Source organism: Alosa pseudoharengus, unplaced genomic scaffold (assembly GCF_046254945.1).
Source record: "Alosa pseudoharengus isolate Yale_2024_CS ecotype anadromous, Long Island Sound unplaced genomic scaffold, YU_APseudo_1.1 YU_APseudo_1.1_scf_45, whole genome shotgun sequence".
Taxonomy (NCBI): Eukaryota; Metazoa; Chordata; class Actinopteri; order Clupeiformes; family Clupeidae; genus Alosa; species Alosa pseudoharengus.
Window position 1 is genome coordinate 365,110 of NW_027468804.1, and position 26,428 is coordinate 391,537.

The 26,428-nt window shown below is 43.7% G+C and overlaps 1 protein-coding gene across 1 annotated transcript; it reads left to right on the forward strand.

Moving 5' to 3' along the window:
* The first annotated feature begins 1,522 nt into the window (after nucleotides 1–1,522).
* On the forward strand, nucleotides 1,523–26,015 carry LOC143103488 (E3 ubiquitin-protein ligase TRIM16-like). Its single transcript, XM_076267268.1, has 8 exons — nucleotides 1,523–2,195; nucleotides 2,942–3,037; nucleotides 3,503–3,736; nucleotides 4,181–4,340; nucleotides 4,450–4,482; nucleotides 4,678–4,737; nucleotides 5,252–5,314; nucleotides 24,267–26,015. Exons 1-8 carry the CDS (start codon nucleotides 1,611–1,613, stop codon nucleotides 25,055–25,057), a joined length of 2,022 nt encoding a protein of 673 aa, XP_076123383.1. The 5' UTR covers nucleotides 1,523–1,610; the 3' UTR covers nucleotides 25,058–26,015.
* The last annotated feature ends 413 nt before the right edge of the window (nucleotides 26,016–26,428 follow it).

Here is a 26,428-nt window from a genome sequence, read left to right on the forward strand (position 1 = left end):
TTATCTTTCAGGTAGCCTATATATTTTCCATTAAAAAACCATCACGTAGCGAACGTGTTGTGGCTAACTCACTTAGCTCCTGTTAGTAGCCTAGGTTATGGTCATAAGCAAATGAGATGACAGTCGAAAGATACAATTAGTGCTGTTATCGATTTGCTTGGTAGCCTATAAACGCATTTATGGTTTTCTACAAATACATCAATAATCAAATTGGCCTCCATCACTCAACCATGCTAACGGTAACATTATTTTACCTACGTTCTGCTATAGGCCTTTATCACGGCAGCCTAAGTAGGAAGTGAACAGCCCTGCTCCTGTGTGAGCACAGGTGTTTCTAATTAAGTGTCAGATTCGGCCACAGTTACTTCAACCAGAGGCCTCGTTAATGTTTTTAGGAACACCTGTGGTTTGCCTGCCAACAGGAAACTGAACAGCCCTGCTTCAGATGCCGTGATAAAGGCCTATTGATAAAATTAACGTAGCCTACCTGCAGTAAAAACAAGCATGTCCGATAAACATTCTCAGATTTATTTCGGCTTCAAGAGGAAATGGGAATTACATGTCATGCAGAAATCATCCTACCCTTAGACGTTCTCTGCGGTAAACTACTGTAGCCTACAGTCTTGTCCTTGTAGGAAGCGTAGTGTCTTTCCAAATTCAACCCACTTTAGATTAACTTCCAACAAAATTACGTCTCACTGCAACGATGCGCCATCTAGTGGACAAACGACTACTTATCGCCAATACTGGAAATGCAGCCATGATGATGATGATGAATATTTATTTTGGCTTTCTTTTAATCCTACTGAATTTGTAATTATGTATCGGCCGTTCTAATACCGATAGTATGTGGGTGCCTGTGTGTGTGTGTGCATGTGTATATGTGTGCGCCACCATCTACAGGCCAATGAGTGTACAGTCACTAAATGTACACATAACTTAATTTTTTAGACCCCCCCATGGATGAAATTCTACGAAACTTGGCATACCCCCAGAGAATGTCAGGTTAATCATGCACATAAAATTTGGTGCAGTTCTGAACGTCTTTACTGAAGAGAGGGGCGATTAAAGCAGAATGATATTGCATTTTCATTTTTTACCGGGGGGGTGCAAATCACAAATGAGGGATTATGGGCTAGGTTGATGTGGGCCCTTGAGACCAACATACCATAAAAATGTCTTCATCCTCGGTGCCACGGTTCAGGTAGTTATTTAGGAAAAACTGCATTTTTTGGGTTTCGGGGGCCCAGCGCGGAGGGGGAGTGGCCCCCGGGGACCAAACGAAATTTTTCCAAAGTCTAGTGGGGCTACATACCCACCAAATTTCATGTGCCCCGGTGTTTCGGTGCCCCGGGTATCGTTGACCAAAATTTCAGGAAGTAGATGACGAAAAAAAAAAAATAAAAATAAAAACTTTGACAATCCCTATATGACCGCTTCGCTAGCTTCGCTAGCGGCGGTCATAATTATTCATGATTAACAAAAGTGGGCTGGCACTTTACGTTCTGCACGCAACAAGGAACCTGTGAACACGCAGAAGAAATGAAAGTGAAAGAAAATTGTTACTCAGCAGTTTCTCGTAGGCTAGTGTTTGTTAGCACGTAAAGGAAATGGCAGAGGCGATTTCAAGTAACGAAGACATTTTAATGTGCTCGATTTGTTTGGATCTACTAAAGGATCCAGTGACTCTTAACTGTGGACACAATTACTGCACGGGCTGCATTAAGGGTCGCTGGGATCAGGAAGACCAGACGGGAGATTACAGCTGCCCACAATGCAGACAGACATTCGCTCCAAGACCCGTTTTAAACAAAAATAATGTTGTTGCAGAGCTTGTGGAACAACTAAGGAAGACCAGAGTGCACGCTGCCCCTCCTGCTCTATCTACTGCTGGACCTGGAGATGTGGAGTGTGACGTCTGCACTGGGCGAAAACTCAAAGCTGTGAAGTGTTGTTTGGAGTGTCTGGTGTCTTACTGTGAAATCCACTTCAAAGTTCACAATGATGCAAACCCGAGAAAACACTTAGTGATTGATGCCACAGGCCAGCTACAGGAGAGGATCTGCTCTGAACATAAGAAAGTTTTAGAAATATTTTGTCGTACTGATCAGAGTTGTGTCTGCTATCTGTGTATGATGGACGAACATAAAGGCCATGACACAGTCTCAGCTGCTGCTGAATGGAAAAACAAACAGGTGAGTACTGGAGCTACACTTGTGTCTTCATTTTATTTGAAAGGTCTGATAATGTGTTTGTATTTAACAGGAACATATTGTACTTCTTAAAGTTTACTGTTTTTTTGCTGACTCTTGTTCTCATTAGAGAACTCACAATCCAGGAAATCATTAGCAGGTGCAAAGTGCAAAATGTTGTATAACCTGTCAAACAATGACATGGCAACAATCTGAAGCACAGGGGCTACCGTGCCTTTGCTGTCGCAGCCCCCAAACTGTGGAACAGCATCCCTACCTCCATCAGATTTGCCCCTTCAGTTGACTCTTTTAAATCCCAGCTCAAAACATACCTTTTCTCTCTAGCGTTTCCCGATTCATCTTGACCGGAGCCCTGCTTGTACTGTTGTCTCTTCCGTGTATTTGTATGCCTCTGTTTTATTTGTTATATGTTATATGTTTGCTTCCCACCGGTCTCTGTAAAGCACTTTGGTTGATGCAAGTAATGTTTAAATGTGCTATATAAATAAATCTGATTGATTGATTGATTGGCAGCATCAACCTGAATGTGATACGGCATAAAGGGTCCGATATATAGGTTCTGACCAGCTTGATTTGTGTTTAATACTTTAAACCAGTTCTCCAACTGAAAAGAGTTCATGTTGTTTATATTACCTGTTCATCAAGAAATAGCAATGGGCTATTTGTAATCATTGTTTTGATAAATAAATAGGAAGCATAGTTGAGTTTGTCTGTATTTCTATGAACAGAAGCAGTTGGGGCAGACCCAGAGGAGATTCCAGCAGAGAATCCAGGAGAGAGAGAAGGAGCTGCAGGAGCTGAGGAAGGCTGTGGAGACTCTCAAGGTGAGCAGAGAAGATAACAGCAGACTGATGAAGGTTTCAGCGTTCAAATGTTATTGTCATCATCAATATCACAGATCATGGATACCCATAACATCAATACTCAGAATGAATTTAGTTTGATCCTTTTGCTTAATGGTGGATATACTGAAATAGCAGACACATGCAAAATCGATAGACATTGATGCTTAATCCTCAGAGTCAAAATCGGCAGTACTGTAAATTATTCTAATTCTTGACAAATTAAACCTGTGATATAACTGCTGAGTTCTGGGGGGTGAAAGAGCCAACATTAGCAGTATCAAGTTTTACTTCCACCCTTTGGCTAGATTGTTGTGAGCCTAGTGAGTAACTGTGCCTCTGCTGCCATCTCTACAGCACACAAAGACCCACTGACACCATGAAACACTTTCAGCTTCACCTCCCTCTGTGTGTCTCCTGCCCTCCTCTTTGTGTGTCTCCTAACAGAGCTCTGCACAGACAGCAGTGGAGGACAGTGAGAGGATCTTCACTGAGATGATCCGCTCCATTGAGAGAAGGCGCTCTGAGGTGACAGAGCTGATCAGAGCTCAGGAGAAGGCTGAGGTGAGTCGGGCTGAAGGACTCCTGAAGCAACTGGAGCAGGAGATTGCTGAGCTGAAGAGGAGAGATGCTGAGCTGGAGCAGCTTTCACACACAGACGATCACATCCATTTCCTCAAGGTACATTTGATCTGCACTCCTGAAACTGAAATTACCGTAAATGTAAAGAATAAGAAAGAGTATTGAGCTGATAGTTTATATGAAATATATGAAATAGTATATGTCCAAACATAAACAGTGTGTAATAAAACTCTTTATGTGAGCTGTATGATGTGTGATGAGGTAACATATAGATTGTATTGCTTTACATGCAGTATGAATCAAACATTTACACACACTTCAACACACTAATACATAATTACACACACACTAAACCAACTGATGAACTTCATTATGTCTGCTGCCTTTGTGGAAACAGCCCTGACTGAATATTCAGGTGGCCTGTCTCACCTTTTGTGTTTCTCTCTGCAGAATGTTGTCAGTCACTGATGCTCCTTGCAGTACAGTTTTAACCAGCATGACCTTCTTAATAAACTCTCTCAACTTTTATATTTTTCTCTGTAGAACATCCCATCATTCCGATACTCTCCTTGCTCTCCCAGCATGACCATCAACCCAAGTGTCTCTTTTAAGGCTGTGAAGGAATCTGTCTTTGCAGTGAAGGTGCAGCTGGTAGAGAAACTGGGTGGCATCAAGCAGGAAGTAGCCAAGATATCTGCAGCAGGTTGGACAAACCTCTAGAATGGACGCAATGATGAACTACTTTTATAAGACCCTGTTATGTTCAAACAGATGGATTCATTTGACTCTGTATGTTCTGTGTCTCTCAACAGTGGCACATATCCAGATCATCCAGTCATTAGAATGTGAGTCTGTCATTAAGTTGCATTCCCATCTTCAGCTGAAATAAAACTTCCTTCCAGGGCTAACAGGCCTGTCACAGATGTTAAAAATCAAACATTTCACAAAAGGAGGAGTACACACAAGATAATATACATGCACAGCAAGATGTTTTGTTTTGTTGATCCTGGGTGAATGAATGTCTCTGTGTTGGTTCCCAGATACTGATCCTGAACTCCCAGTCAGAAGAACAGACAGTAAGGAGGCGCTGCCACCAAGCAGTAAGTCTTTACTCTCTGATTCTAACAGCCTCCAAGGATTTATATCTGGGGTCTACAGTAGCAACGGAATGATAGTCTCACTGAATCTTTTCATCTTTAAAACCTTCTTTCAGATGTCAAACCTATAGAGGCATGTGGGTGTGGCTGGGCCCCAGAGTTTGAAATGAAGACCCTTTAGCTGTTTAAATTGATCAACAGCAAACAAAAGCAGAATCTGATGGAGATCAAAGATATAGTTAGAATTCAGCTTTAACAAACAGTAACCTTAAAATGGACTCCAAACTACTAGATTAGACCCATTACTTCTGCAGTTGTCTTGTGATAATGAACTGATTGTGGGATGTTGGAGGTCTTTGAGATTTATGCAGTTGGGGACTCATAATTCCACATAACCTCCTTTATACAATCTCTACTGATGTGATTTAAAAATGAGTGTGCTGTCATTAATATATATTTTTTCTTTATACTGAATGCAACTGTTTTATTGGTAGTAAAGTGATATTTTCTGTTTCAGTGTCTGATGTTTCAACGTCTGATGTTTTTCCTGAACCAGTGACCAGAGAGGAGCTCTTGCAGTGTAAGTTGGACACACGAACAAACAGACATGCACACACACACATGCACACACACACACACACACACACACACACACACACACACAGAAACACACACACACGCACTCTTTGTACTATGTATACATGTACCCAGTGACACTCAGAAATACACACACACAAACACACACACACACACACAGACACACATACTGTATATGTCCTAATGTAGGATATAATTCATACTTGGTCATACACACACACTATCATAATCTCATATACACAGTATCATAATCTCACATATACACTATCATCATCTGACATACAGTATCACCACTATACTCACACACAAACACTACTATACTCCATTTATATGTTTGTATGAGAGAGTATAGTGTGTGTGAGAGAACATAGTTTTGTCTGTTCGAGAGTATAGTAGTGTGTGTGTGAGAGCATATAGTTGCGTATGTGAGAGAGTAAAGTAGTGTGTGTGAGAGCATATAGTTGTGTATGTAGGAGAGTATAGAAGTGTGTGTAAGAGCATATAGTTGGGTGTGTGAGAGAGTTTACTAGTGTGTGTGAGAGCCAGTGATGCCAGTAACGCGTTACTTAGTAATTTTATTTTTGTACTTTTTTTGGTAACGAGTAATCTAACACGCTACGATTTACAAACCAGTAATCAGATTAAAGTTACTTATCTAAGTCACTGTGCGTTACTATTTTTGTCATTTTCCTTAGTAAAAAGATATATTATTATGACCGCCGTGCAGCGAAGCGGCGGTCATATAGGTTTAGTCAGATTTTTTTTTTTCTTTTTCGCATGTCCAAATTTCCGTCAAGGATTCCCGGGACACTGGAAGACCGGGGTACATGAAACTTGGTGGGCATGTAACCCCACATGGATAGCATGGAACCATCGTTTTTCCCGTTTTGATCTGTAGCCCCCACGCTGGACTGGACCCCCGAAAGGATGGTAGGGCAGACACAGTTTTCTGTGAATATCTCGAAAACCGTAGGGTTTAGGAGGACTATTTTCTTTTTGTATGTTGATCTCAAGAGGCCATGTCAACCCATTCCATAACCACTCATTTCATGTATAGCGCCACCTAGTTAAAGACAAAAAAGTAAAAATGAGGTGTTGTAATCGCAGGTATCTGTGACCTAACATAGTCAAAACTGCACGAAATTGGAAGTGTAGGATCACGATGACACCCTCTGAATGCACGCCAAGTTTCGTGGAATTCCGTTCATGGGGGGGCCACACAATAAATTAATTTATGTTACTATACACCAACTGGCCTGTAGGTGGCCGGAGACAGTTTTCTTTGAATATCTCGAGAAGCGTAGGGCCTAGGAGGTCCACCTTTTTTTTGTATGTTGGTCTTAAGGGGGCATGTCAACCCATCCCATTACCACTCATTTCATATATAGCGCCACCTAGTGCATAAACAGATACACACGAACACACATACTCACACAGTAGACATATGTACGCATGCAAACACACAAGCACGCACACACACACACACACACACACACACACACACACACACACACACACACACATAAACATAAACGTGTACACGCACACATGCACACAATTCAAGAATTTCTCAGAATTATGAACAGGCAAGATGGGGGTGGGGTTGTATAAAATGAATTTTACATGTGAAATCTATGAACTAATCATGTTTTGGTACTTGTTGTCTAGCAGATACCAGTGAGAATTGAGTGTGGATAATGCAATTTAGTGAGACAGTTAGAATCATATAGGCCTTTCAGCGTGATTTATTTTTGTGGAAAAAATGTGCTGGACTGGGCGGCGGTCATATTTTGTACCGCTCTGCGGTACATCTATTTTTGAGTTTGTGTCAGCTAAACATGACAACATTAAGGTACATTGTACATTCTGTGCTGGCGACAAAGTGCTGTCTAGCTAGACATCCCAAGTCTCCCGAAGTTTTGTGAATCTCTTCCAGATATTGATAGCGGCTTTCTGACGCCCGCAAATTACATAAAATCTCCCGGAACCTAGAGCGAACAAGAGCACGCAAGCCAGACCGGACTTCAAATCGAGTGTGCATCTGAGTTTAACGCGCACACAACGGAGAGGGAGAGAGAGAGGAGTGGTGCATGTGTGCCTGAAGCGTATCCAAGACAGAGAGCATCCTGGTTTGTTTTGCTAAATCAACCAATCAGTTTTCAAGTGGGCTTATATCTCTTTTCTCCCGAACTTAATTAATCAATTCAGTCAGTGTATCTAGGAACAGGAGCGTCATGGCAGAGTCAGTGCCCCTCAAAAAGGAACATTTAAGACCCATTTCACATCAGACTACACAAAAGTGTACCCAATTGTCTCAGAAGAGTAAAACATAATGATAGTCTTGCACACTGCATTGTTTTTAACAGTGACTTTAGCATGGCTCACGGCGGGTTAAATGATTGCAAAAGACTTGTTGAGGTGAGTTTAACAAGTGTAATTTCATTTGCATATTACTCAGGCCTATGCTAGATTATTAGTTGCCAAGGCTACATGGAAAGTCCAAACTACCAAAATCTACATATTTTACTATCACAATTTCTATCAATAGGCCTTCCTTATTTGGTGTACTGACTAGACATTATTGAACAAACATCTGAATTTCAGTATCTACAGTGGGCATCGCTTTCAAATGGCCACTTTAGTCGCGCATTACGAGGCGTGAAGCTGTGTGAAGCTTTAGTACCACTTTCAGCCACTGTGCGTCGCTCTGCCACTGTACATCGCTCTGCCTGCCGCCCCTTCTGAAAAAGCTCGATTTACCTCGATTTAGGCTACTTGGGTATGGCTTAAGGCTTGACTACACGGTGGTAACGAAAATCGAAATCGAAATTTGCTGTCTACATTATTGTCAGTGTTGGGGTAACGCAACTACGCAAATCAAAACAGTGGTGTGATAATTGAGCCAGTAGAGAAATAGGCCTTGGTAATAGCCTTGGGTAGGCTTCTGCGACGTTTTTAACAGGCTACGCTATAGACTATGACCCACGTTTTGGTTTCGTAAATTAATTTGCCCTACTTCTTGACTGCAATGTAGTCAATTGACTGCTTGACATGTCATTTTTATTTTTCTGTACAATAAACAAATACATCTGCTTTATGCCGCAGAATTACATTCATATTTGGAACTTACATAGTCCAATGCATCGTTACACTACGTTAGTGTTTCCCAAAACCATAGTAGCAACGAACGTTCGCCACCACTATTGCAAAGTTGTGTAGTTACAACTACACCTCTCGACCTGTGGTAGAATGCTAGTAGAAGCATAGTTCCAGGGATCTTCATGTCAAAGACGTCACTGACGCCAGTCATTTGTTTGCAAATTAATCATTATAAATATATTTAGGTTTCTAATTGATATTTACACTTCTAACCACCATACATCCATATTTTAAAAGGCCCAAGGCAGAAAATACATAAATTAAAAGTCAATTTGCAGCCATGTGCACGTAAGTAAAAGTCACACACCTGCAGATAATAATAAGGTGGTGCGCACTTTTTGATGAGTCAGCTGAGAATATGTAGCCTTTGATTTTCATGGAGGGGGAGGGGGGGGGGGGGGTCCTTGTTAGTTTACGCAAACCAAGCCAAGAAGGCTGATTTTGATAATATGATCTGCACAAAAGATAAACTTAGGTAAACAACGATGTCAATATTGTTGTCAAAATCTTAACCCAGATTCGAACTCTTGGACAGGGGACTGGTAACTGCTGTGCAACGGCGGCTGTCATCTGCCGGCCTTAACGCAATGCACCACAGAAGTATGTGCAGGTGCCCGTTCACGTGCTACTAAACGTCATTAACCACCTTAGTCCAGACTACTGAAGTTTGGAAACTATCATGGTCCAAACTTACAGTACTATGTAAGTACGACAGTTTTGGGAAACAGTCGTAACTTACATGTTGGTTAGTTGAACGATGCATCCTGTTAGTAAAAAGCTAACCTCCGTAGTTGTACGGGAAACGCACCCCAGATCAGCTTGTAGGCCATTAGCAATCTGTTTATTTTATTTTATGAAGCCTACACAGTAGATCACATGCCACATTCTCACTTTCAATAGACAGATGCAATAGCCATTGGTCAAGTATTGAGTATAAAGCAATTAAGATAGTACCCTATACAAAAAGTACTTCATACTATCATAAAAATTCGTTAAAACGAATAGCATTTTGCAACTTGACAAAACACTGGATTAAACATCGTAGGCACAGGAGAAAACTTGTACATATATTGGCCCGTGGGGAGATCACATGCCAGTTGCCTCTCCCTTCAGTGCTACGACTCGTTCGGCTGTGAGCTTGTTTCACCAAAAAAAACTCTATTGCAGATATCAATGCGTCTTTGTTCATGGGTTTGGCCTCACAGCAGAGGCTTAGACAACTATGACCCATGTTTTGGTTTCGTAATTTGCCCTACTTATTGACTGCAATGTAGTCAATTGACTGCTTGACAGGTTATTTTTATTTTTCTGTACAATAAACAAATACATCTGCTTTATGCCGCAGAATTACGCACTTGGCCAGCCTATAGAACGGGCACATTTTGGAGAGAATAGAGAATGTACGCACGCAAGAATCTGTAGGCTATTTGTGGCTGGTTACCAGCAAACAATGTTTAATGCATTAACTCAAGACGTCAAACATTTTCTAAACAATACAAACAGAAAGGATGCAGCAGGCAGCAAATGTAGAAGAGTAATTTCCAGTGGAAGAACAAAATGCTGAATGAAGACCAAAGATATGAAGGCATATCTGGCAAGTTGTTATTTTTTGAAGACGTAAATGGTTGGGCTATAGGCCTAGTTTGCAAGAAGGAGACATAAAGCGTGAGCATGCCACACTATCCACAGCTGTGGTAGCGGGGGGTAGGAGGATTACTGTTAGCGCAGGATTTATATAAAATTCTTCAACAGAAGGCCTGCCTCGAATGCAGGCTTGCCCAAAAAAAAGGCCTGTGGTTTGCGTAGCCTACAGTAAGTAGGTCTTAGTGAGTTAGGAGTCCTCTAGACTTCTTTTAAGCTGTCTCAGAGGTGGAAAGTTGCGTTCATTGGGGGCAGGGCCGGATTAACAATTCATAGACCCTTGGGAACAAATGTCTGATGGCCCCCCCTGCCCCCCAGCCAACTTGAATCGGGCGGTCAGTTAATAGGCCTATATCGTGAAGATTTGTATTGCCATTTAAGGCACGAGCGCATCTGTGAGGCCAAGCCTCACCAAGCAGCCCGTTTGTTTACTACTAACATTACATTTAATTAAACTGCTTATAGGCTATGCCGAAATAGTTTCAACATTTTGAATATCAGGGTCGGGTGAATTAGGAAATGCCTTATGGCTGAAAGCTGCTTGGGATCCCCCCTGTCAAGCAATAACCATACAAAAAGTTAAAAACAGATGACATGATGTGCGTTACTGACATAATGCACAAATAATATAGCCTAGATATTCTAATATATTCGAATACATTTTTATTTATTTTAGAGGGGATATTCGAACGTCATTTTTGAGCAATATTGACAGTGTTACCTTTTCTCTCTCTGGACCGCGAGTGCCGGCTGGCTCGTTATTAAATTAAAGTGTTAACGTCAGTTCTGGCCAGGCCATGGTAGTCAAGAAGCTTGCCGCCCTCCCCTTCATCTCATTCATTCCTAATTGATCCAGGTGCATCACCTCAGCTGATAATCTTTCTTCCCTAGCGATTGGCCACACAGCTTCGGCGCGCCTTTTACATTCTACCCACTTCCTCTCAACCATATACAGATTGGTTTTTGCTACCCACCGCCTCCCCTGCTCCACCTTGTCGTGTATGATGTGGCATGTTCTCTTGTCACATCGCTTGGCTCTGTTCATGGGGGGATTATTTATCTCTCCCTGTCCTGCTGGGGTGAGAATTCCCTAAACTGCTGCTGCCCCCTGATTTAATGCTTTTCCATGGTGCTCATGGAAATAGGGGGGTTCCTCCGAACAGAGCTATACCGCCAAATATAAATCATAATTTACAATAAAGAAATTTCATTCAGAATCTTCTCTTGTGTTTCTTGACTAAAATGGTTCTGACAGAACTCCACTTGCCAGCAGCTCGCGAGGTAATCGTCCAACACAGGTTTTCCTACTGATTATATTGTATAGTAAGTATATAAGTATATATACTTTTTTGATCCTGTGAGGGAAATTTGGTCTCTGCATTTAACCCAATCGGTGAATTAGTGAAATACACTCAGCACACAGTGAACACAGTGAGGTGAAGCACACACTAATCCCGGCGCAGTGAGCTGCCTGCTTCAACGGTGGCGCTCGGGGAGCAGTGAGGGGTTAGGTGCCTTGCTCAAGGGCACTTCAGCCTGCGGCCCACTGGTCGGGGCTCGAACCGGCAACCCTCCGGTTACAAGCCCAGAGAGCTAACCAGTGGGCCACGGCTGCCCCTATATTGGTGATGAAACGAAGGAGGCTTGATGTCTCAGTATTTTAATGAGATACTTTCCATGCAACGTGGAGACTTTTACAAACAGTTCTCCCGCATTTCACTAACATCACACACACTTCTCTAACTTTCGCATCTCACGTTGTTTCTCCTCCACTTCCTATTTACGTTCACGCACGTACCCACTTCCCATGAGCCCCCACTTTCTAAGTCACAAACCTACCCCCCCCCCTTATTCTAATAACACTACCCCCACTCTGGATGGCAATTAGCTACACATAATTTCCACTCCAGTACCAACAGTACACATTGTATATACACAGTTTCACAACACAGTTTTTTTTTTCACAATATGGTAGAATACTTCTCTTGCAAGATAAGCAATAAGTCCATTAAAGCAACACCAAAGAGTTTTTTGTACCTTAAAATAATGTTTCCAAAATCGTTTCAGTGGTTCATCAACTCGTAACAGGGTGAACGGCACTTTCTGCATTCGCTTCGCGGCCCTCTATCGGCTATTACCGCACTATGTAAGTTTGCTGCATCGGGTAGCGGATCTGTAGTTCGATGGAATGAGACATGAGAAACTACAAATTTGACTTGCATCTGATGTCGCAATACATCGTACTTTCATAAAATCATGCAACTTATTCTACCTTGTCTGTGGACATTGTTATTTGCAAAGCCGGTGCTGGATAAACAAATAGTGCGTACGACAGATGAAAAGTTCTTTGGTGTTGCTTTAACAGTCCATTTAGGTAGCCCAGAGGAGTGTCTGATTGGAGGGGGGTTGGCCGTGCTGAGGGCTGCTCGTATGAGATCGCGATGACCAGTAGGCCCCGGGACTCATTTCTGTGATGGTGCCTAATATTGCAACACGGTAACAACCCCAATTTTAACCCCACCCCATTATGTATTACAGCAATAACACAACATTCTGGATTACAGTCAGTGAGGCATTAATAAAGAACAATAACATTGGCCTCTTAAAACTAAGCAGGATGCCCATTCACAACCCCATTACAAAATACATTAATACACTGCACCCGTCGTTAACAGTCGAATGCACATTCAATAGTAAACATCAGCATCCCATTGTAATAACAATGCTTAATGGTACACTTATACTCATCTTTGTTTAATGGTCTATCCATTCCCCATAATGGTCTGGTCGTGTCCGGCTCCTCTTAGGCCGCCCAACCCTGGCTGCTGGACTGGACACATCTTGACTGTGAAGTCCTGCACTATCCCCACTATCCTGAAGAGGGCTTGCATCCTCGGGTGGCAATCCAGACTGGGGGGAACTCGGTGGAACCGGACAGGTGGGGCCGTCAACTGATTGCGCCGAGTGCTCTAACCCGCCTGGTTCTTCAGAAGGGTCACCAGAGAAAAGGCTGGATAACCCCAGCTCTCCGCCCGTTGTTGGTAGGTCAACATCTGGGGTGGCCACTTCGGTGGGGTTCCAGCTGGCTGCCTGCTCAAAGACCCAGCTGTTATCGAGTACAGCACGGGAATGTTATGGTTTCAGCTTGTCATGGTGCACCACTTTTACTTTAGTCCTCGGACCCTTCTGTATCCGGTAAATCAGGTCATCCAATTTGCCTAAAACAAAGTATGGTCCCTCATACGATGATAAGAATTTCCTTACTTTGTTACGAACACCCTGTGTCCCCTTCACCAGATACCAGACAGCATCCCCGATGTTATATGTGGTGCAACAGATGTTCTTATCATAATACCTCTTGGCTCTCTCAGTTGATTGTTTGAGAACATCTCTTGCTATCTGATGGACCAACTCCAGATGCTGCCGGAGATCTTTTACATACTGTGGTGGACTTTTGACGCTATCCGGACCGGGGGGTAGCCCAACAACAAGGTCAATGGGCTCTGTCAGCTCCCTTCCGAACATCATCATGTTGAGCTGTGTCTTGTTGCCCGATAAGCCATGACGGCGTATGGAATCATCAGGTCCCAATCCCAATGGCAGCTTTCTGCGGTAGTTGCCAAGATCTTTTGAAGAGTCGCATTGAAACGTTCTACTTGGCCATCTGACTGCGGTCTGAATGGTGTTGTGTGTGTTTTATGTATTCCTAAGGTCTCACACATCTTGCGGAAAACTTCTGATTCAAAATTTGAGCCTTGGTCACTATGGAGAGTGTATGGCGCTCCATATCGGCACACCCATTCAGAGGTCATAATTGCTGCCACGGTCTCAACTCGTTCATCGGGCAGAGGATAAGCCTCTACCCATTTGCTGAAATAGTCTTGGATGACCAGCACATACCGATTATGTCGATCTGTCTCATTTAGGGGTCCCATGATGTCCAGAGCAACTCGCTCCATGTGTGCCCCTACTTGAACTGTGCCCATTGGGGCCTGAGGTGTTTTCAGTGGCCGGGCCTTTGCAGTGCAACTTGTACAGGTTCGGCACCAGAGAAGAACGTCCTCCCGCATTTGGTACCAATAATAGCGAGTTTGCAGGCGAGCAAGAGTGCTCTCATTTGCCATGTGTCTGGGTCGCTGTTTAATCGGAGCACCTGGCCGGGTTTCAATGTCGTGTTTAACTCGACCAGTGCAGCCTAAATCACCAGGGCCTGTAGAAAAGATGTCCCTATAGCGGTGCAGCATCTGCTCCAGGTTGTGACGGTCTTCATTATTTAGCTCAGTGGAGCTCTGGGCGTACAACTCTCGCAGGTGATCTGGTATTATCTGACTTTGAGCTTCAGCGGGTGGAATTATGTTGGTGGTGGCACAGTGAACCATGTCAGCTGGATGGAGAAGTCCCACTACTGCTCCTATTTTCACCGTGACTGTTGTGCTCCCTGGGTTGTACACTCGAATGAGAATGCACCTGTTAGGCCCAGCTTCCATGACAACCCGTGCGACCAACACCTGATGCTTCTCCACAAATCTCTTTGTGGGGCTTAGGAGAATTTCACCTCTTACAGGTCCGCGGAGATGGGCACGGCCTGGTATAATGAATTCCTGGCCTGGTCCTAAGATGGTGGTGCGAGCAACACGGGCAATGTGTTGAGGAGCATGATTTTCCTCTGTCCAAAGTCCAGTCTCGCACGAGCCTGTTCCAAAAAGGGGTTGCCCAGGATAGCGTTTGTATCGGCTATGTTGGCAACGATGAAGTTAACACTCACTGTTCTGCTCCCCACTTGCACAGGAAGATGTGATTCCCCTAGCACAGGTACCTTCTCCGGTCCAATCCCCTGCAGTGACTGTACCATTGATGGTTGTAGAGGGGGTCTGATGTCTGGATCCAAAGCAGAGTAGTGGGCTGCAGGCAGAACATTCCTCCTTGCCCCTGTATCCAAGAGTGCGCAGACCTCGTTGTTGTGTATCAATACATGGATGCTCATCTCTTTGCCTTGAGCTTTAACATGCAACACACTTTGAGAGTTTCCCTTCTCAGCCTGATGAGGTGCTGACATGCCGGGTGCTGTTGTAATCAGGCCTTTAGGGCTGGGGCAGTTCCGTTTCATGTGTCCCAGGCCGGAGCAATTATAACAGCGCACTTCTGCCCAATTGATGCTTCCACGTTTACCTGGCTTCGCCAGCCTATTATGGATATTTTGCGGTCGGGAAGCTGGTTCTGCTATGTTTTCAGCAGGTGCATCATTCTCAAACTCTCCTCCGTCGCATGCTAATATGGAGGCAGTTGTAGGTCTATGGGTGGCTGTATTGCGTGCACCTGCTGTCATCAGGCGAGTCACATTTTCAGCTGCCTTTTTGGTAGTTTCATAACGATGGGCAATCACATAGGCCTGAGCCAAGGTGCCGGGTCGCTTTTCAAGAAGTTTTTGCACCATTCCCACATCCCCTACTGCGTTGGTGAACACTTCTACTGCAAGAGCATCTTGTTCTGCCTCTGTCTTGTCTGCATAAACTATAGAGATTTTATCATAGATGTCATCTCTCAGACTATATAAGGCCTCACCTGGCTTACGTACCCGCTGCCCACAGCAGCTGCGTGCTGCGAGGTGGGGCCGTAGGCCATTTCCAGCTCCTCCACAATACGATGATAGCCCCATCCTGCTGACCTCGGGTTCCAGTTTACAATGCTACCTGCAGCCCCCACTAGAGAGAATTTTAACTGAATGGCCATTGTTTGTTCTGACCAGTGGTTGGCTAATGCACAACTTTTAAAACGATGGAAAAATTCTCTCCATGGTGTAGTACCATCATACTGACCCGGCTTTAAAGTAGGAATACGCTCATGTTGACTAACCTCATCCTCGCTCTCAGAGGACTGATCATAGTGCGTAGACTGATGACACCATCTCTGTGCACGGGATCTACTACGCCTTGGTGGTGGATGTCCTGATTGCTGCTCTCCCATAACCTCACGCTGCTGACTTGAGGGCCTGTCAAACAAGGCTGCACCGTGGGTCTGGAGTGCACAAACACAACGTTCGCTGGAAACCCCTGGCGTGGTGAGCTGTGAAGACTCAATTAATGATGCGGTGAATGGGTTAGTTCTTATTGGTGTGCTTTTATTGCAAATGCTACGAGGATCAGGCATGAAGGGGTTAATGTGAGCTGTTCTGGGCATGCCATTGGCTGGACAAACACATAATGGTACATCAGTCTTGAAATCTGCTTGTGTGATTTCCGCATGCTTAAGCAACAGAGAATCTTCCACCTCTCCCTTCCTCACCATTTTATTCACTATATCCGCCAAAAAGGGATTTGTATGTGACAATGTAGGTAGGTGTAGGTAATTCGTAGGTGTAGGTAATTCGTGGGTTAAAGCACTCTCACTGTCATTAGAACATGTAGCCTGTTGCCTTGTCGTGCATATAAACTGACAGGGCTGGCTAGCACAACAAAAGCAGCTCGCGCCAATTTGCCCAACATTCTTAGACACTTGTGGCTCCAAAGATGACGACTGGCTCATTTCAAAAGGAGTTAAACACATAGATTCGTTGAAATACGTTGTCAGATTCCCTGGTGCCTTTTCGTAATCATTCATGACGTTGGCATTTCTCTCGCGGGTTGGCATTTCTCTCGCGGGTCGCGGTTAATTTACATGAAGCGTTATACTGCATACCTCCAAATTAGTGCGGGTAAACTCTGGCTGTAAACTTAATTTTCACGTCTCACTCACCAAAAGGTAGTAGGAATCCCGGACTGAGCCCCCAGTGTTACCTTTTCTCTCTCTGGACCGTGAGTGCCGGCTGGCTCGTTATTAACTCCACTTGCCAGCAGCTTGCAAGGTAATCGTCCAACACAGGTTTTCCTACTGATTATATTGGTGATGAAACGAAGGAGGCTTGATGTCTCAGTATGCTGTTTTAATGAGATACTTTCCATGCAACGTGGACAAACAGTTCTCCCGCATTTCACTAACATCACACACACTTCTCTAACTTTCGCACCTCACGTTGTTTCTCCTCCACTTCCTATTTACGTTCACGCACGTACCCACTTCCCATGAGCCCCCACTTTCTAAGTCACAAACCTACCCCCCCCTTATTCTAATAACAACAGCCCTAGTCCACTGTGGGCTACGCCAATCGTCTAATAACACCTTCCACCTAACCCCGGTGAGTGGGGGTCGCTATAATGCGTGTGAAATAGCACCATTGAGTAGCCTATGCGAAATAGCCTTAAAATCGTTCCGGTGTTGTGTGCCTTCTGGTTTCTCCACCTACTGGTTTCCTTGCGCGTGCATGCGCTGCAGCAGTTGTCAGACATTCACAAACAAGTTGTTTTAGGCGGTTTGAAGTCGCTTTTCATACGCCGTGAGCGCTCGGCTACATTACAGCCACTCGGACAAAAGACATGTAAAAAAAATATGTTTGGAAAACTAGCATTAAACTGGATTCGATCCCGCAAAAGCAACACACGCGTGACTCTCTCCATCCTGATTCCCTACTGAGCCAACTAATATGTTACGCGAATCAATTAACTATTGTAGGCTACCATTAATTAATAACGTAGGCAACACCCAGGTAACATGTTGTCCAGGCTATCTGAAACAAGGGGTTGCCTCTCATCTACAACTGGTTACCTTGGGCTGCTACAGTCGTCAGTGCACTGTGCACAGTAGGCCTATGCTACTCTTTGTGGTTGATCAACTAAAAATAAAAGATGTATTTGGTGATGACGTTATTGTAGGCCTAGTAGACCTAAATTCTGAGAAATTAAATGGTACGAGAAACGATCTACATAGCGCACCAGACCGTGATGTCTTCAAGGGTTGAATGAAGGGAGTTTGCAAAAATTAGTGTATTTTTCAAGTCAATAAACATTCTTAATTTTCGAATGTCTTTGTCAGGGAACATCTGACTTTTAAAAACCATAGGCCTGGTAGTCGCTCAGACAAGGAGTTATAAGATTACCATTTGTGTCACCTAATGCAGTTCAGTGAATTAGCAAGATACCATCAGAAGCCAACAATCATAAAGCACCTGTGCGCGCGCGCGCTCTCTCCCCTGCGCATAAAGCTGTCTGCGTGTTGTAGGCTAGATTTGCGTGAGTTCTTTCTATCTGCTTTACTTTTGTGAGTTGCGACCACCTAGGCTATGTTATCGATGTTCTATGAGGTACCAGTGTTTAGCTGTGTCACAAAACAATAAGCTTTGTCAGACTACTTTTAAAATGATATTCAGGGCTATATACATTTTAAACATTCGGGGCTGAAGACCCGACAAAGCCTTGCGTTAATTCTTCAGGTGGGAAGTGTCAGGAATTTTCATACGAGAGACACTCTCATTGGTGGTTAGTATATGGAGTAGGGAATTGACAGCAACATATACAATCACATTATGAGAGATGCTGAATTTAACATAAACTGCGATGTTTGATTTTAAATTAATGTAAATTTAGCCGGGACTGTAAGCTGGCACATGTGGGTGCTCGATGTTTTCAGTGGGTGCCCGAGAGACGGAGCACCCACGGTATCGGCGCCTATGACAAGCGTATCTCGCGGTTGCATCCATTACAAACAAACATGCAATGTGAACGTCTGGAATTTGGGAGAGCAATAAATGCTCTTCTGAATAAGCATGAAGTCAAGCCTTTAAATGAAAAACACTCTTTAATAATCAAAAAAATAAACGCTAATGAAGTAAACTTGTGACCATCAAAAATCGTTTATCGCCTGTAACTCCGTGATAACAGGACGTAACAGGAAGGCATTTGGCTGAGCAACGGAGGTTAATATGCTCTATATTTTGTCCAAATGATGTCTGTCTATCATCGTTGCACTCGGAGAAAACCAGAATGTTTCATTTGTCCTGCGTTTCTTCTACGGCTGCAAACGGGATTCACTCGCAGTTAACCAAATATTTCTTTTTAGGGCAGGGCAGGCATATTTCTGGCTATTAAATTATTTCTAAACCAGTCTGCTAAAGTCTGTAGTGAAGTCTGTGTAGGGTTTTCCAGGCTCCATTTCTTTTTACGAGACACCCTGCTCACTTGAGACCTCTGCCGGTTGTTGCAGCGTCACTGGAAAAATACAAATTAAAGTCGCGTGATGCCGCGTGATCCCGCGCGCGGACCACGAGGGAAGCTGGCCAAGTCGAAGCACTGCCCACTGTAAGTAGGTTAGGTTGGGATGTCTGCTATACATTGTTGACATTACTGTTAAAATGCACTTCCAGTATAGTGAGTGTATTGGCAAAACCGGTTATCATTTTTATGTTGAGGCGGTGGGGGTGTTGTCGGTAGCTGCTGAAAGTAACTAATAAAGTAACTTTTTTAACTTTAAAATCAAGTAATCAGTAAAGTAACTAAGTTACTTTTTAAAGGAGTAATCAGTAATCAGATTACTTTTTCAAGGTAACTGTGGCAACACTGGTGAGAGCATATACTGTAGTTGGGTATGTGAGAGAGTATAGTAGTGTTTGTGAGAGCATATAGTTGGGTACGTGAGAGAGTTTACTAGTGTGTGAGAGAGCATATAGTTGGGTATGTGAGAGGCCTGCAAGCCCGTCGGAACCCGCGGAGCACGGGCTCGGGTAGGGCTCGGGCTTGACACTAGTAAAGTTGGTTTTATGTATTCATGATTTTTTCAATTATGATGTCAGAATTCAGGTCAGAAAAACATTCATGCGCACAGCTTTTTATTTCTCTTTTTCTTTGGAAGCAGACGCTACGCAGCACGTCGTAGGCCTAATAAAAAAAAATCTGTGAGAGGTCAGTCACTTCCGTTCCGGTCAGTCGATAAAGATGGACAAACTCAAAAGCCAGCTAGCCAGTGGTGGATGGTGGAAACAGCATGAGGCAACTCTCCCAACTTGCGCGCGCGAGTGTCCCCGCAAGCAGCAGCCCCAGTGAACGGAACTTTAGCACCGCGGGCCGGACGCTGGAAGTGAGGCGGACCTCGCTAAAGCCATCCACCGTGGACGCGATTCTCTTCCTGCACAGCGCAGCGAAATGAACAATCATGGATGGACTGTAAATAGGTTTGCCTGTGTTTTTTGGGATTATTTGGACCTGCAACTCAAAGAACGTGAGTGTTTTCTGTTACTTTGTTAGGCTATTAATAGATGGTGGCTGTGTTGGAAGCGGTCTATACTTTGCACTTGTTGCCTTTATTAGGTGAGCAATACATTTATTTGATTGTTATTTAATAAATATTCAATTCAAAGTGATTCAATTCCTTTATTTATTTACACGGTGCTTACTAAGTTGGCTATGGACAAGGAGCTCATGTGTGCTGCTCATTTATCTACTCCCGCGGCGCATACAGATTTACCGATGTCATATCCTGGCTGTCCGTTACATGCTGCTTTTGCGACATCCCATTATTTCGACATTGAGGTCTAATTAAATTCATGAACGCTTGTCTTTGCAAGGGTTAATCGTGTGTTAAAAGTATTATTTGTTTAATTGTTCGGCTTTCTGAGAAACTACGCGACCGAAGTGTCGGGAAACCGTCATGTCTAAATAGGACCCTTTTAGTCGGGTTCGGGCTCGGGCTCAGTAATTGCTTAATTTGTCGGGCAGGGTTGGGTTAGGGCCTGATTGCCAGGGGTCCGGGCCAGGGGCCCGTGCAGGCCTCTAGTATGTGAGAGAGTTTACTAGTGTGTGTAATGGTCAGTTCATGCCACCTGGGAATATCAGGGACCGCCCCCGTGATTAATGGCGGCCTTACATTGTACGATTTTGGCCTGTTTTCACAGTCGGCGACTAAATTTCCAAAGTCGGACAGAAATCATGGGAGTTGTACTGGAATCGCGGCGCGCTCCCGTCAACTAGATCGTTACGTGTAAGGTGCCAATCTTAGCGGTTTTAAGTCAGTCGGAGTCAGTCCTTTTCTAGTTTTGCCGTTACGACAATATCAAACATGTTTGATATTATCGCAAGTCTTTCTAGTCGTGGCTCATGCAAATAGTGACGTGAACTATAAAAACCAATAGTGACCTCTCTCCAACACAAAACAGGAAGGGGCAAAGTATAGGCGGCAGCTGTAGCCTATAATTATTTGTTATTCTTACAATATTTGTAATTTCTTATACATATTTAGTCGGCTCTTCCATGTGACAGAACAACTCTATATCGGTTAGGGATGTCACGCATGAAACAATGCTGCAGAAACACGAAAATACAACTTTGAGTTTAGTAGGCTATCATTTCAGTTCCTGTATATCTATTGCACGATGGGTAATAATTTAAAGGAATCTAGTTGCAGTCTTGTAAATAGTGACCCTGCAAGATCCCTAGTCATTGCAAAATCATAGTCTGTGACTTAAAACCTCTACTACTTGTCTTTAGATGTGAGAGGGTCTGAGACTGTAGTCTTTCAAAAATCTTTTCCAAATCTTTGCAAATCTTTCCAAAGTCTGTCAGTGTAAGGAGGACTTAAGTTGTTTTTCCAACTGCGAGTGTTCTTATGCTTTGCCGTCGGAATGTGTGAAAAACTTGGATGCCACAACATAAAGCGCTTTCAGATATAACCTCTGCAGTATATGCGGAGGTTTGTCAAACGGAGGTCCTACCCTTCGGATGATTCAGATATGATGCTAACCTGCGGACCTTATACTGACCTTATACGGACCTATGTGTGAACGACATACACGCACATTACAGAATCTCCGTGTGGTTGTCGAGTGAGCTTTTAGAGTTCACAAGATGCGAGATATGACGCAGAATATATGCGGCCGCTGTCACAGCTGCTGTTTGTTTACAAAGTGTATGCATTATGTAGGCTAAAGAAGAAAAATCTATTGTGCGTAGGCTAATACTTGAAGTAGTCACGTAGGCCTAATTGCGCACTTGAAATTGACCTACAGTATTTGTATGTGTGCTTTGAATAAACACATTTATCTGTTTTCAACGTTATGTAGCAGAATTACTTGGCTATGGAACCCCAAATCTGGTTTGCGTTGGAGAGAGAGAGCATGCACAAACTTTGATTTATTTTTTTCCAAAAGCATCCTCTCCCCATGTGTCTATTGCATTTACGTAAGGAGCTTGGAACAAAGTTGGGTTTTCTTCGTTTTCATTTTCTCTAGGCATATTTATGCTCAACAAATATCAGCGAGCTCAGCAGTGAGGTCATGAGAAGGCTATCAATGAACAGAAAACCGACAGTGTTGGCTAACAATTTATTAAATACTCCTGTTATTGTCAACGACGTCGTTGTAGGCTGCTGCCTTTTCAGCGCCTTCTGCTTATGATGATTCAGTCTTTTGAATTCGTTTGGCCTTGCCATGCAGTTGTAGGCTACATCAACGTGTCTCTTGCCGTTCCCTTCGTGTGTTCTATCAAAATGTTGTATGCCCTCATGGACAGTAGCTCCGTGATGTCTGCATCTTTCCAGGTCGGAGATTTTCTGGAGAGCACTATGCCACTCCATCATAACACTGGCATTTAAGTCAGATCTAACCACATGGACGCACGAAAGAAACGTCACCGACACGCCCTCTCACTAGGTGTGAATTTTAACCGCATGTTCTACGCTTCGTTCAGACACAGCACATTTACATAATGTCCGGAGGAAATACTAGGGAGGAGTAGTAGAACAACCGGCTAAATTCGGACTTCCATATGACCGGTTATGTCGTTCAGATATACGGCCCCACCGTTTAACATCCGCAGAACCTCCGCTCTTACACGTATGTCTGAAAGCGCTTATACGCTTACTAATCTTAAATAAACAACTGTATTTGCTTACAAATATGGTGTAAGACACTTGTGAAAGAAGGATATGCAGCTTTAAAGTGACAAAAACGGCAAATTCCCAAGTTCACACACACTACTATACTCTCTAACAGACACAACTATGTTCTCTCACACACACTACTATACTCTCTCATACAAACATGTAAATGGAGTGTAGTAGTATTTGTGTGTGAGTATAGTGGCGTATACTGTATGTAAGATTATGATAGTGTATATGTGAGATCATGCACAGTACACACAAACACACACGCACACACATACGTGCACATGTACGTGCACACGCACGCACACACACACACACATACACACACACACATACACACACACACAGACACACACACACACAACCGTACACACACACACACACACAGTAATGCAAACACATGCACACACACACAACTGTTCACACACACACACACATATCCAACCATACACCGGTGCACATGTACGTGCACACCCACACACACACACAGTCATGCAAACACATACACACACACACACACACACACACACACACAACCGTACACACACACACACACACACACATACACACATACACATTCAACCATACACCTGTGCACATGTACGTGCACACCCACACACACACACACACACACACACACACACACACACACACACACAATCATGCAAACACATACACACACAAACACACACACACAAATACACATAGAAATACACAGAGTAACATGCACAATCACACAAGGAAACATACAATGAATACACCCACCCATACACACACACACACAAAAACACACAGACACACACACACCCAACCAAACACATCTTCACATACGTGCACACACACACACAGAAACACACACACACAGAAACACACACATACACACACACACACACACACAGAGCCACGCAAACTCTCACACACACACACACACACACACACACACACACACACACACAGTACACATAGAAATACGCACAGAGACATGCACAATCACACAAGGAAACATACAATGAATATACCCACCCACACACACACACACATACACAAAGCCACGCAAACACACACACACACACAAACACACACAGACACAAACACACACACACACACACAGTACACAGTGTGCACAGTACACACAAGGAAACATACAATAAATACACCCACACAAACACACACACACACACACACAAACACACACACTGCACTATGTCCACACGTGTACCCAGTGACACTAAGAAACATGCACACACACGCACACACACACACACACACACACACACACACACACACAACCTTATACATGTGCACATGTATGTGCACACACACACACACACACACACACACACACACACAAATGCTAGTCTAAGTGTGTCCTCTTCTCTCTTCTCCTCCATCAGACTCCTGTCACTTCACACTGGATCCAAACACAGCACACAGAAACCTCCATCTGTCTGAGGGGAACAGGAGGGTGGAGTGCAGAGATGAACTCCAGTCATATCCTGATCATCCAGAGAGATTTGATGGGAGGGAACAGGTGCTGTGTAGAGAGGGTGTGTCTGGACGCTGCTACTGGGAGGTGGAGAGGAGTGGGGAGGTTGATATAGCAGTCTCATATAAAAGCATCAGCAGGAAAGGAGGGGGTGCTGAGTCTGAGTTTGGAGGTAATGATCAGTCCTGGAGTCTGGTCCACTACACCTACAGGTCCAAACCCTGCCAAACCCTGCTTAGGTTAGGCCGCTCCCGCCCTCCAGCTCCAGCCGCTACACCTACAGCTGCTACACCTACAGCCGCTACACCTACACCTACAGCTGCTACACCTACACCTACAGCTGCTACACCTACACCTACAGCTGCTACACCTACAAGTCCAGCTCCAGCCGCCCTACAGCTCTACCCCGCCCCGCGCTACACCTACAAGTTCAGCTCCAGCCACTACATCTACAGGTTCAGCTACTTATTCAGGCACAATAATAAACAGACTGCACTCCCTCTAGAGGCCAGCTCCAAAATAGGAGTGTATGTGGACCACAGGGCAGGAACTCTGGCCTTCTACAGCATCTCTGACACAATGACCCTCCTGCACAGAGTCCAGACCACATTCACTCACACACTCTACCCTGGGTTTTATGTATATCCTAGATCATCAGTGAAGCTGACCCACACTGTATACAACAGGACAGAAATGTAAAGACCCCAGATACAGATAGATGCTGTTATCACATCCACACATACAGCCACATTAACACATCCCATCTCATCAACACACATATCATGGCATAACTCACATGTAAGGATCTGGCAGCTGCCTGCCCTCTCCCTCCTGCTCCCCTAACCCTCCTCCACCTTTCCCAGGTTTTCAAGCCTTTAGTCCCTCTGTGGTTGGACATGATGGTGACTTGAATATGAAGCTCATTAGGTTAAGACGACTAGTTTTATTTATGAGGTTGTTCTCCTGATATTAAAAAATATATAAGATATATGATGATATAATGCTTGCAAAATGCATGATATGTCTTGGGTCTTATGGTGGGTGTTACATATAGATTTTGTTTTTAAATAATTCATTTTTTCTACTACTCTTATAAGGTTACTGCTACTACACTGTATCTGTACATAAGTATAAGTATAAGTATAAGTATGAGTATACTCTTTTGATCCCGTGAGGGAAATTTGGTCTCTGCATTTATCCCAATCCGTGAATTAGTGAAACACACTCAGCACACAGTGAGGTGAAGCACACACTAATCCCGGCGCAGTGAACTGCCTGCAACAACAGCGGCGCTCCGGTTGCAAGTCCGAAACGCTAACCAGTAGGCCACGGCTGCCCTATGAACATTCATACATTGTTCATATTACATAGCCATATTTATTCTGCTCTCATAAGGTTACTAATACACTGCACATATTTATATTTAATGTATATTGCTGTAAACCTTCTGTATACTATGATCTACACTGCACTATATATCTTGTCCTGTCTATGCACCACCTGCCTGTACTTTGTAAATCACATTGCACTTTTCTGCTTTGTTGCACTTCTGGTTAGATGCAAACTGCATTTTGCTGTTTGTGTACTTGTACTCTGCAGAATGACAATACAGTTGAATCTATTCTAATCTACAGTAAATAAAAAGCATACATGATCACTGCTGTTGATGAAGGATATTTCATCTTAGTCCATTATTAGATTAGATCTCCTGCCATTAGGCTAATTGAGGGGCGGGGGGTGCAACACAGAGAAGTAGACAAGTAGATCACTTTATTCTACATAAACATTCGCCTTTGGAATCCTTTTGCGTTCCAGTGTGTATGGATATATTTTTTAATAGAATGTTGTGTAAACGTGATTACAAAAATATCCATTTTTTTTATCTAGATACGTGTAAACAAGGCACACAGAGAGAGAGAGAGAGAGAGAGAGATAAACACACACACACACACACACACAAACTGTACCTCTGTTGTCACGTATTAATGCTTTTTGAAATGATGTCTAAGTTGAGTTGTACCTAGATCACCACAGAGTTTATTGGCCCCAACAACTCCTGACCTTTGTTAC

Coding starts and splice junctions, on each gene's coding strand:
- LOC143103488 (XM_076267268.1), top strand. CDS start 1,611: ATGGCAGAGGCGATTTCAAGTAACGAAGACATTTTAATGTGCTCGATT. Junction 3,737..4,180: donor ATCACATCCATTTCCTCAAG/GTACATTTGATC, acceptor TTTTCTCTGTAG/AACATCCCATCATTCCGATA. Junction 4,738..5,251: donor GGAGGCGCTGCCACCAAGCA/GTAAGTCTTTAC, acceptor TTTCTGTTTCAG/TGTCTGATGTTTCAACGTCT.